At 42.1% G+C, this 10615-nt stretch overlaps 1 protein-coding gene across 14 annotated transcripts in view; it reads right to left on the bottom strand.

Annotated features, from left to right (window-relative positions):
- TASOR2 (transcription activation suppressor family member 2) overlaps positions 1–10305 on the bottom strand; it is an 81780-nt gene extending 71475 nt beyond the window's left edge. For 5 of the 14 annotated variants that reach the window (XM_017962522.3, XM_017962526.3, XM_017962523.3 and 2 more), the window contains exon 1: positions 2178–2534. In XM_017962522.3, coding sequence (XP_017818011.1) covers positions 2178–2374 — 197 coding nt within the window. In that variant the 5' untranslated portion in view covers positions 2375–2534. Of the gene's footprint in view, positions 1–1744; positions 1894–2177; positions 2536–9855 lie in introns of those variants that run through there. The other 9 variants (XM_017962531.3, XM_009213903.4, XM_017962530.3 and 6 more) reach the window with 6 other exon arrangements.
- Positions 10306–10615: the final 310 nt, after the last annotated feature.

Here is a 10615-nt window from a genome sequence, read left to right on the forward strand (position 1 = left end):
TCCAAAACTCAGAAAAAGAAATAAAACTTCTCAACTATTTTTACAAAGCAAGCAGATGTGAATATCAAAACTAGACAAAACATTGAAAAACAACTACAGACCAATCTCTTATGAATATTGACAAAAAAATCCTAAATATATGCATTGGCAAAGTAAATGCATCAGGACATTAAAATAATAACAGATCAATTAGGGCTCATTCTAAGATGCAAAATGGTTCAATAAATAGTAAATCCATAAATCTAACCATACTAATAGGTCAAAGTAAAAAACCATAAAGGGGCAGCTGGGGTTTGGGATGGGGTAGGAGAGCCACATGACAGACTGTCAAAAGGAAGTTATTATATAACGTTCACCAGATGCCTTGTAACATGCAAATTTTTTGTTGCTGCACAGTATGTCTTCATTTATACATGCTATTTTTTACCATACTTAATCCAAAAACAAATTAAGATGCCCCCAAAGGAAACTAGTAACAGTGAAAAATGTCCTACCATAAATTATTCAGGAGAAAGAAAAACAAGTTCCAAAAGAAATATATGTGTAATATACCACGTCTTAAAGAATATAAACCACAATTTAAACAATGGTCATCTTCTGCACACTTATCAATATCTGGTATTTTTTCTTGTTTATTTGATTGTCCTCCAACCACTAGATAAGTTTCATGAATACAGGGGCCTTGTTCTTTTCAATGCTGTACTGCCAGTGCTCAGAACAGTGCCTGTTATACAGTAGGGTTTCAATAAATTTTACTTAACAAATTAATCAATTAGTTTTCCAGATCATTTTATTTCTAATTAAAGCCCCTCAGTACCCTCTCACTGCCCTCAGAACACAAAACACACCCTTCTGGCAATGGACAAGTAAAATTTGGTCGCTGCCAATTTCCCACACCTCATCTTGCTCTGCTTTCTCCTGACTGTTGAGTGCCAGCTACATGGATCTTTCTTTTTACAGCTTTTTCCTCTTTTAAGGCCTTTTGCATGCTGTTATTTCTGATCAGATTTCTTTTTTTTTTCTCCCCATTCCTCCCATGGTTGAGCTCCTTCTCTTCCTTAGTGACATCTATTTAAGTCATCCACTCAGACAAACCTCCGATCACCCCGCTGAAAGTAGGTGTTTTCTTTAAAGCATTAGAACATGGAATAAATTTACTTTTTGGAAGGTTGGGAGAGGTCTATTTTACCCACCAGAATGTAAGGTTTATAGAGGCAGGCATTGTCTTGTTCACCAAAGTCCCCAGTGTCCAACAGAGCTCCTAGCACCACAGTAGATAATCAAACATTCTGTGAAGTTATCTTTGGGTGGGACAAGTACAGGTAGTTTTTGTTTACTTTTTACAGCTTTATATATTATCTGAAATTTTAAATAAACATAATCTGGGTGAAATAAAGCTATTTCTACTTTGGAAAAAAGATCTCCTATAGTCCTAAGTAGCAGCCAGTTACAGCTGTGGTTTTGTGGGGTTTTTTCCCCCCCAGAAATGAGGTTGTAAAGGTTGGTCTTGAACTCCTGAAGTTACAGTTTTTTGTTTTTGTTTTTTTTTTAAATGAAGAAAATGTAGGGAAAACCAATAGCATTTCTCAGAAGTCAAAACAGAGACCCAGAAAACAAAGTGACCCTATTAAAACCCAGAAAATACAATTTGAGAAATGTACGATTTTCACAGAAACTTCAACATTCATTAAAAAACTTTTTGGCCACGTACAAGATTAAATCAAGATAATAACGCAGTAATAACCTGCAAATACTTGAAGCGCAAAGTCCATGTGCAATCCCTCTTCCACATTTCAAGAGACGACCTTAGTAAGGTTGACACAGGCACACACACAAACTAGCACCACCTCTCTGGTGGTTCTGCAAGGGCTCCGCTACTACTACCCACAACCTACTCACAATCAGGAGCGAAGCAAGCCTTCAGGTACCATACAAAAGTGTCTTTCATCACCTGGGCTCTGCTGCGGGGCCTCACTGACCGTGCCAAAGCTTCTCTCCCCACACCCTCACCAGAAGGTAAAACGCTCCTAGACAGAATCAGCCCCTTTTCTCGGGTCTCCTTCGCACTCAGTACTGCAGTAAGAGCCACTTCCGTGGGTGAGCCCGCCCCAAGCAGAGCGGGGGGTCAGAGCTTCCCACAACAGCATGGGGGAGACCTGGGCCCCTCCCCGACTCACCTCATGGTGTGTGGGGGAGGGGGCTGTGTCTCTGCTCTGCCGGCAGCCCCTCCGGCCCCCTCCCGCCAGCCAAGGCCAGTGCGCCAGGGCGGGGAACTCGGCGCAGGTCGTGCAGAGCGCGTAGGGCGCGGGGCCCGCAGCGCCTTTTGAAAGTCAACAAGGGTGACGCCAGCTCCGCGAGCGGAGCCCAGGGTCATGGCCCTGACTCGGCGCCCACGGACCCCACAGAACGAGGGGATCCCTGCAAACCTCGCTGAGCCCGCACAGCCAACAGGGATGGGAGATCCCCGCACACTCCGTAGACCCAACGGAGCTTGCAGGGGGTGGGAACTCCACACATCAGGGAACCCTACAAAACCCGCAGGATCCCGGGGCCCGCAGACCTGGGCAGACCTGGGTGGGCTCAGTCGTCAGAACGTAGCACAGGACAGCAAGCCAACTCCCCCCGAGTTCTTGGACGTCACACAGTAACCCCACTAGGAGGATGATCTTAGTGTTATTTTACAAAACTCACTCCAAGCTCCAATTTCCTTAAGTGTCCTGCCCGCAAGCCCCCAGTAAGGATATCTATCAATCTCAGGTCTAATATAAAATCCACGTTCTTTTCACTACAGTGATCTCAAGTTATTATAACTCTTCGTCCCACCGTCATTTATGCAGCCTCACCGGCTACAGTTTGATGCAGCTTTTTAAATTTACTATGTAGATAATTAAAAAAAAGTATACATGTAACAAAATTAAAAGTCATACTGAATATGGCTTTTTTTTTTTTTTTTTTTTGAGACAGAGTGCAGTGGCAGAATCTTGGCTTACTGCAATCTCTGCCTGCTGAGTTCAAGCGATTCCCCTGCCTCAGCCTCCTGAGGAGCTGGGATTACAGGCATGGGCCACCACGCCTAGCTAATTTTTGTATTTTTAGTAGAGAAGGCATTTCACCATGTTAACCTGGCTGGTTTCAAACTCCTGACCTCAACTGATCTGCCCGCCTCTGCCTCCCATATGGCTTTTTAATACTTCACATATCTGCAGGAAAGCTGATACCAATGCCTGGGGCAGGGATGAGGTCCTTTCCCAATAAGCCATGCAGCCTAACAAAATTCACCAAAAATTAAATCAAATGGAGGTGCAGGGGGAAGATGAAGTATTTGGCCTGACCCCAGGACATCTTTACTCATTATGTTTTAACTAAGCAGCCTAATACCCACATGCATTTCCCAGAAGAAAGCCTAATTAGTAGATATTATTAATCATTACCATTAGTGTGTTATGTAGTATATAGGATAATTTGAACTTATAAAGCAAGTTAAATTTATAAAGAATTATGTAGATTAACAGCTATTCAAAATACAAAATTCACTAAGGTATTTAGTGTATCCAGTAGAAGAGAAATTACCTTTTTTAAAAACTTTCTTTTGGGATTACACCCCATGAGTAAAGGGTATTACGCCTATATACTATGACTTTTTCATTTAGCTGTGACTTATTTTTTTGATTTAATATTCAATTTTTAAGATTGTTTTAACATTCTCAAAATCCAGTTTACTTTACCATAAAAAGTATTTTTGGTAATCAAGCTGATGCTCATAAACACCAAAATTTTTTTCCTGCTACATTATGTAAAAACAACAACAAATTCTTTAGAGACCATACTTTCTATATTCAAGATCATATAACTTTTTTTTTTTTTTTTTTTTTGAGACAGAGTCTCACTCTGTCGTCAGGCTATAGTGCAGTGGCGCGACCTCAGCTCATTGCAATCTCTGCCTCCCAGGTTCAAGCAATTCCCTTGCCTCAGCCTCCTGAGAAGCTGGGACTACAGGCATGTACCACCATGCCAGGCTAATTTTTTGTATTTCAGTAGTGACGGGGTTTTACCATATCGGCCAGGATGGTCTCGATCTCCTGACCTCGTGATCCATCCACCTCAGCCTCCCAAAGTGCTGGGATTACAGGCGTGAGCCACCACACCCAACCTCAAGATCATATAATTTTCATTAGAATTATTTCAAAGCTTATATGGTGACTTTTTAAGACATCTATATACAGTAATGACCATTGTTCTGGCTCCTCATGAACTGGGTTTATGAGTTTGTGCTTTAGCATTAAACCATCTTTCACCTGTATAAAATGGTTGCATCATATTCATTAATATACTTATTGTAATGATACATACTGCTAAGTAGTTTTGTCCCTCTTACAAGAAAATCCTGAGAATAAATTTCTCTCAGAAACAATTATATTTCAAGACCCACTTTTGGGTACTCTTGATTATTAAATATGACAAAAGAGAAAGTGACATCTGATTAATGCCAGAACAAAGATAATTATATATGGCCACGACCTCTACATGTAGCCCACACAAAATGTCCTGGGCACCGATAAATAGGGGATATGTACAAGGGTGAAATAGGTGCCTCAACTGGACAAACCTCAGGCATTGGGGTCTTGAATATTCTTTCTCCTAATGAGGGAGCAGGTGTACATGAAAGGTTCTAACCAGGGTCTCTTTCACCATGCCAAGGAGGGTAGTGAATCTTTATACAAAATATTAGCAAGGGATTTAGTTCTCCAATTAAATGTAATTAAAATCTTACTAGGAGAAAACAGTACACTCCAGATACATTTCTTATGATAATAACAGTAATTTTAAAAAGCAAATTTAAAAAGCCAACTAAGTCAATCAATAAAAGCAAAAGCTATCTGAACAGTAATAATAGGTAATCTTTTAGCAAATATAAACAAGAAAAAAGGAAAAAATTAAATATTGAAAACAAAGATGATATAACCACAAATACAAGGAAGATATTTCTAAAATTATAAATCACCATGTATAATTTATATCAATAAATCCGAAAACCACAAAAATATAATTTACCAACATTGGTCTAAATGGAAGAAACATTTAAATAAACCAGTAATGACGAAGAAAATGAAAAAAGTAGTCAAAAACTCTACCCCCTCTTCCAAAAGACCAGTTCCAGAGATTCACTGTTTTACTTTTAACTTATCAAAAATCCACAATTATCAAAAATTACCAAAAATCCACAAGTTTGGCAATGTATGTCTGTTGGGGAAGCTGTGGGAAACAAAGTGAAAGAAGAGTAAAAGACCAGAAGAGAATATTTACTATGTAGATAATAAAAAAATGTATTTGTACATCAAGATAAATAAAACATAGATGGAAATTCACATTTAATAAATTATGAATAAACACATTTAAAAACACCTCCAATTTACAGATTTATGACAATCTCAAGCAAGATATATACATGTTTGTTTTTTTGAGATGGGTCTTGCTCTGTCGCCCAGGCTGGAGTGCAGTGGTGTGATCTCTGCTCACTGCAACCTCTGCCTCCCCGGTTCAAGCAATTCTTCTGCCTCAGTCTCCCGAGTAGCTAGGACTACAGGCGCACACCCCTATGCCCAGATAATTTTTGTATTTTTACTAGAGACAGAGTTTCACCATATTGGCCAGGCTGGTCTCGACCTCTTGACCTTGTGATCCGCCTGCCTCGGCCTCCCAAAGTTCTGGGATTACAGGCGTGAGCCACGGTGCCTGGCCGATACATACATGTTAACAGCAAAACAGCAAAAAGCTAAAGACCAAAACAAACAACAAAAGAACCCCCAAGGCAGTCAGAACAAAATGAATTGATAAGACAGATAGGTGACTTTTCAAGAGCAATAATGAAAGCCAAAAGACAGAAGAATAAGAGCTTCATCATGCTGAAAGAAAACAATTGCCAACTTTTGTATTCAGCAAAAACATCGTTCAAGAATGGCTGCAAAATAAAGACATTTTCAGGTGAACAAAAACTGAGTGTTCATCATCAATAGATCTTCAATAAAAGCCATTCCAAAGGTTGTACTTTTTAAAGGAGACAGGGTCTTGCTCTGTCACCCAGGATGGAGCGCAGTGGCACGATCATGGCTCACTGCAGTATCAACCTCCTGGGCTCAAGCAATCCTCCCACCTCAGCCTCCCAAGTAGCTGGGACCACAGGTGTGTGCTACCATGCTCAGCTAATTTTTTTTGTTTTTTGTTTTTTTTTTGTAAAGATGGGGTCCCATCATGTTGCCCAGGCTGGTCTCAAACCTGGCTCAAGCAATCCTCCCAGCTCGACTTCCCAAAGTGCTAGGATCACAGGCATGAGCCCACACACCCAACCAATTTTCTGCAATTATATAATGAAATGTGTCATCATGTGAAAGAGCTGCATAATTCAGTGAACCAATATTTTCCAAGTGACCCATGTATAGGTAAAAGAGCCCTTGAAAGTGCAAGGCAGGCCACTGGATTTTAATGTTAGAGCATGAGAAGTTCATTCATATGATTTCCAATTCTACACTGCAGCTAACGTTTAACAAATTGTTAGGGGCTGGATGTTATAGTCCCAGTGCTTTGGGAGGCTGAGGCAGGACTGCTACAGGCCAGCAGTTCAAGACTAGCTTGGGCAACATAGCAAGACTCTGTCTCTACAAAAAAAAAAAAAAAAAAATTAAAAATTAGCTGGGCCTGGTAGTGTGTGCCTGTAGTCCTAGTTACTCAGGAGGCTGAGGCAGGATTGTCGGAGCCCAGGAATTGGAGGCTGTAGTGAGCTACGATCTCATCACTGCACTCTAGCCTGGACAACAGAGCAAGACACTGTCCTAAAAAACAAAACAGAAACAAAAACACAAAACTGTTAGGTTTTGATAAGTATCAAAAAAGAACATAATCATCTGAAAAGATTAAAATATTTGTCTCTTTTCTAACTACTCAGCTGAATGAGGCTGGATTTTCTTCATGTACTTCAACTAAAATAATACATGGCAACACAATGAATACAAAAGCAGATGAGACTCTAGTCATTAAAGGCGACATTCAGCATATTTGCAAAAATGTACAAAAATTCCATTCTTATCACTAATTTTGGGGGGATAAAATATGTTAAGATGTAATGGGTTATTATATTTAAAGGTATCAATAAATAAACATACATTTCAAGTTGATCAGTTTTAATATCTAATATGGTAATTATCAATTGATATAATCCAATAAACAAAAGATCTTTGGGATCTTCAGTGGTTTTCTGAGATGGAGTCTCACTATGTCAAGCAGTAGAGTGGCACGGCCTTGGCTCACTGCAACCTGTCTCCCAGGTTCAAGTGATTTTCTTGTCTCAGCCTCCCGAGTAGCTGGGACTACTGGCACCTGCCACCACCACGTCCAGCTAATTTTTGTATTTTTAGTAGAGATGGTGTTTCACCATGTTGGCCTGGCTGGTCTCTAACTCCTGACCTCAAGTGATCCGCCTCCCTTGGCCTCCCAAAGTGCTGGGATCACATGCGTGAGCCACTGTGCCTGGCCCCCTCAATGGTTCTTAAAAGTGTAAAGGGGTCCTGGGAATAAAGTTTCTAAATTGCTAAACTATAGGCACGTGCTTTAACATGAGTGCATCTCAGAAACACAATGCTTAACAAAAGTAACTCATAGAATACAGAATATGACTTTATTTAACTAAAGTTCAAAAACAGGTAACAGTAAACAATGATAGTTAAGGATACCCATATAGGTGATAAAACTGTTTTAAAAGGCAAGGGAATAATTAACACAAAATTAATAATGGCAATTGTAATGGGGGGCAGGGAACACATTCCTCCTGGGGTAGAAACACACAAAAGGTTTCTAAAGTTTCTAAAGCTTTTAAATTAGGCTTTTATTAATTTTTGTTATGAAAGATGCCATTAACATGTACTGACAAAAAAGCATATTTATTACAGATACACTTTGTCAGTACATATTAACGGCATATTTCACAATAAAAATTTTTAAAGAAGAAAAAGGGAGATGTATATATTCTCCTAGAAGGAAAAACTCAAATGAATGTCTCTTCAAATTATAAATTCAACACCATCACAAACAATATCCCAAGATTTTCTATAGGACTTAAAAAGACAGTTATAATTTCTTCTGGAAGAAAAAAATGCAAAAAAAAAAAACAACAACAAAAAACAAAAAACAAAACCCAAAGCTCTTTTTCAAAAGAAAGTACCAAAATATATTATAAAACTATGATAATTAAATTCTATGGCAACAGTTACATGGGCGAAAGAAAAGAGAGCTCAGACCCAATAAAAACATCAGCAAATGATATGACCTGGCTAAAAAGACTTAACTTTTGTATTCGCCAAGGAAGATAAAAATTAAAACAGAATGCTACTTTGAATTACTAGGTGGCTAAGATATTTTAAAAATACCATTATCATCCAGCGCTGGCTAGCATGGAATAAAAACACATCCTTTGAGCAAGTGAACACAAAAAGGTACAATCATTTCAGGGCAATTTAGCAACATTATTATCCAGCACTCGCATAAAGAATCAATTCTACAGAAATACTATCATGACCACCTGAAGCACTGTCTATAACGGCAAGAGATAATCACTGCAGTATTGTCAGTTATAGGGATATCTTGAAAATAACTTGAATGTCTACCAATAGAAGATTCACTTGATAAATACATGCCATATCGATCTATTTTTACTAAATAGATATACTGTATTTAACAAACACCATGTCTCAGTCAAGTTCTTAGGCACTTCACCGATTTTAACCCATTTTAACAACTATGTTTGGACCACAGGAGATGCTTAAAACCTCCCTTTAAAGAAAATTAGTTACATTTGGGCAAATGTTCTGTATACACAAAATTTTGAATATACCGTCTTTGTCTTCCTTAAAGTAACTGTGGACCTTCTGTCACCCTTTTTCTGGCCTGGCTTAGTTATTTATTGATGTACAGTACTGGACATACTGCATACAGCCAGCCATTCCTATAAGGCAGTTTTTCAACACAAGGGTATTCTTGCCCCATTAGGGGACACTGCTTTGTTATAAACCTCCTAGGCAGGATTACCGCCAGGCTCACCCCTAGTTTTATTCAGGGAACACTGTAGACTCTCGGATCGCGAAAGCTATTCCAATAATAGCATACACTTGTATGCCACATATTTAAGTTTTACATCCACTTTCATAAACTTTACTATTCTAATTTTACCTTACAGGGAGAATAAGCAAGAGTAAGCGATTAAGAGAAACTTGAGAATTCCCAAAGTAATCTTCCTCAAAATTTCAGAGTCATCAACCCAGTTCTCCCATGAAACGCTGCTTGGCGCCGCCTTCAGACAAACTTCTGGGTTGCTCGGACCAAGTTATCCTAACGCTCATGCCCGGCTGGGGTTTGCTGCTAAAATGACCCTCCCTGCGGAGAGACCTGTTTTACCCTATAAAGAAAAAGTGGCGCATTGCCATGAAGAACCCGCAGGAAATGATTTCCCAGCCGGTGCAAACCCGAAGACGGAAACTTCAGCCAAGAACTTATCATCATATCCCTGAGGACGACGCTGTCCCCTGACAGCCGACGCAAACGAAACGCCTCAAAAAGGGGCAAGACGACAGGGTTACGACCTCTCTGCCGCCGACACCGAGCGCGGCCACAAGTTGTAGCGCAGGACAGAAGGTCGAGCCATCTCGAAGGCGCCGACCCCTCCCACCCCCTCACCTGGAGCGCCGCAAAAAATGAAGAGAACGCGCCGACCCTCGCAGCCAAGCCCCGGCAGCTGCCCGAGCGCTCAGCCTCGGAGACCGCCGTCCTCCTCGCAGGGTTCCCGGGCGCCCAGGCCGGGGAGGGACTTACCCGTGCTTGGCTTGGCCGCCGCCCCCGAGGACCTGAGATACCGGCTTGGCCTCCTTCCCATGCTTCTCCCGGCCGTGCTCTGCGTCCTCCCCGGCCCTCGCGACACCTGCGCACGTGGGAAGCACCAGTCGCCGGCTCCGCGCTCCCGCAGGGAGCCCCCTCAGGGGCACGCCGTCCGCCCCGGCCCCGGGGTCCTCGCCGCGGGCGCTGACAGGGACGCCACGCCTGTCCGCGCTCTGTCTCCCTTCAGGGTCTCAGGCGAGAGGCAACCCCGGGACGCCCGGCAGCCTGCGAGAACATGTCGACTTTCTCGCTGACCGGCGCTAGCCACCGGAAGTAAAACCTCGCGGCCAAAGGAAAAGAAAAGGGGAGAGGGGGCAAAAAAAGAAAGTGAAAACTGAAGTGAGGCGTCCCCCTCAGAGATGGGAACCAATCGCCTGGAAGAAACCAAGGCGCAGGCGCGGGCCGAGGTCAGCGTCCACGCGGCGCTCGCGTCTCCCCTCTGCGCAGGCGTAAGGCCACAGCTCTTTCCTGATTGGGCCCCGATCCCTGCGAACGCGTGGCGTCTCGCGATGGCGACCCCTAACCGGATGCGGAAGATACCCTTGGGAAGAGGCGGGAGAGGACCTCTGGGCTGACCTAGCGTGCTCTGGCAGTGGTCCACGTGGTCGCCTTCGGGCGCCTTCGCCCTTGTCTGCGTTTCCCTCTGTTGCTGCTGCTGCTGCTGCTGCAAGAACAGTTGATTTGTCTGGCCCAAATG

Source organism: Papio anubis, chromosome 11 (genome assembly GCF_008728515.1).
Source record: "Papio anubis isolate 15944 chromosome 11, Panubis1.0, whole genome shotgun sequence".
Classification (NCBI taxonomy): domain Eukaryota; kingdom Metazoa; phylum Chordata; class Mammalia; order Primates; family Cercopithecidae; genus Papio; species Papio anubis.